Raw genomic sequence first — 1,371 nt, forward strand, 5'->3', positions numbered from 1 at the left:
TGAAAAAGGTGAATACATGTGAATACATGAAGTCAACTTTTCTTAGTGTAAGCCGCCATGTCTAGACCAACTGATGTGTTAGTGAATAAGTGAATATGTGAAGGTTCCACACTACGGTCTTATGTCTTGACTCTGACTAGAGGGACTCTAGTTTAGACTATTGGACCATAGACATAATAAATAGAGTTGAGAGTAGAGACATGAGAGCATGGACTGCGCCATCTATGTAAAATAGTCGACAGGGTGCGTTCTCACTGAAACCTACTGGTTAGTGGTTATAATGGCTGCGTTCGTTTGGCGCTTGCAGCGCTCACAATATTATTTCATCCTTGTTGTTTATCAAATGTTAAACAAGGACAAATAATGCTTATAAGCGCTGTAAGTGCCAAACCGAACCGAACGCAGCCAAATGTATCCTATATTCCTATGTTCATGGCTCAGCTAGACAAAGTTTCTGAACGTAGCTAAGGTTTATGCCTTATGGATATGACAGATTTTCTGTTTTAACCTGAAAAATCGTTAACTATTTAACTTTACATTAAAAATCCCTCAACTAAAGATTAATTAATCGATTAATTAACTATTATAAATATCTCGTAGAGCTACACTTTTTTTGCTAAATTCGTTCGTGTCATGTAAAACCCGTAGAGCCTAATTTTGTCAAAATTGAAGGTGATGGAGGTGTTCTGAATAATTTCAAATATCTGTGTGTATGTGTGTCACACACATTATGTATATATATTTAAGATTATGCATTAAAATATTTATGTTATGAAAAAGAAAAATTATGAATAATACAAGAAAAAATACAGAAGATATGGATGATGTGTCCTTGTCAAAACAACCTACAAATACTTTCCAGAGTAGGTTATAAAAGTATGATTTTATTATAAGCAAAATACTAACAATATGCTAGTAATTTGTTAACAGATTAGAATTTTGAAGTAGATGGACATCAATTGCATCTGCATTAAGTTTGTGTTCCGCCTGCTGAATTTGCTGATATAATCTGATAACAAATTACCAGTAGGAAGACACAAAGAAACTAAGCAAAGCTTATAAATTTTATAATGAAATATATTATATAATGTTACAAAGTGGTCAGTTTTGCTTAGTTTCTATAACTAGTCTGTGATCACATCCTAGCTGTTAATAGATTCTGTTATATTTTTGCTGGCACTTTGTAAACAAAATTTATAGCAGAATCTTACAAAATCTATTTTTGACAGTTTTAATCATTTGAACAGAGTTGGGTAAGTTAATTTTTTTTTTAACTAAGTTAAGTTAAAGTTAATAGCCTAAAAATTTAACTTAGTTAAATTCCAAGTTAATCCATAATGAAATTAATTGAATTAAAAGTTAAGTTAATAA

At 31.2% G+C, this 1,371-nt stretch overlaps 1 protein-coding gene across 2 annotated transcripts in view; it reads left to right on the top strand.

Moving 5' to 3' along the window:
* Positions 1-732: 732 nt before the first annotated feature.
* Positions 733-1,371, top strand: part of LOC105461051 (DNA excision repair protein ERCC-1) — an 8,263-nt gene continuing 7,624 nt past the window's right edge. Inside the window, exon 1 of one of the 2 annotated variants that reach the window (XM_011707542.1) lies at positions 733-876. In XM_011707542.1, coding sequence (XP_011705844.1) covers positions 822-876 — 55 coding nt within the window. In that variant the 5' untranslated portion in view covers positions 733-821. The remainder of the gene's footprint in view (positions 877-1,371) is intronic. The other variant, XM_011707541.1, reaches the window with a different exon arrangement.

This window comes from Wasmannia auropunctata, unplaced genomic scaffold (assembly GCF_000956235.1).
Source record: "Wasmannia auropunctata unplaced genomic scaffold, wasmannia.A_1.0 LD310116.1, whole genome shotgun sequence".
Lineage (NCBI taxonomy): Eukaryota > Metazoa > Arthropoda > Insecta > Hymenoptera > Formicidae > Wasmannia > Wasmannia auropunctata.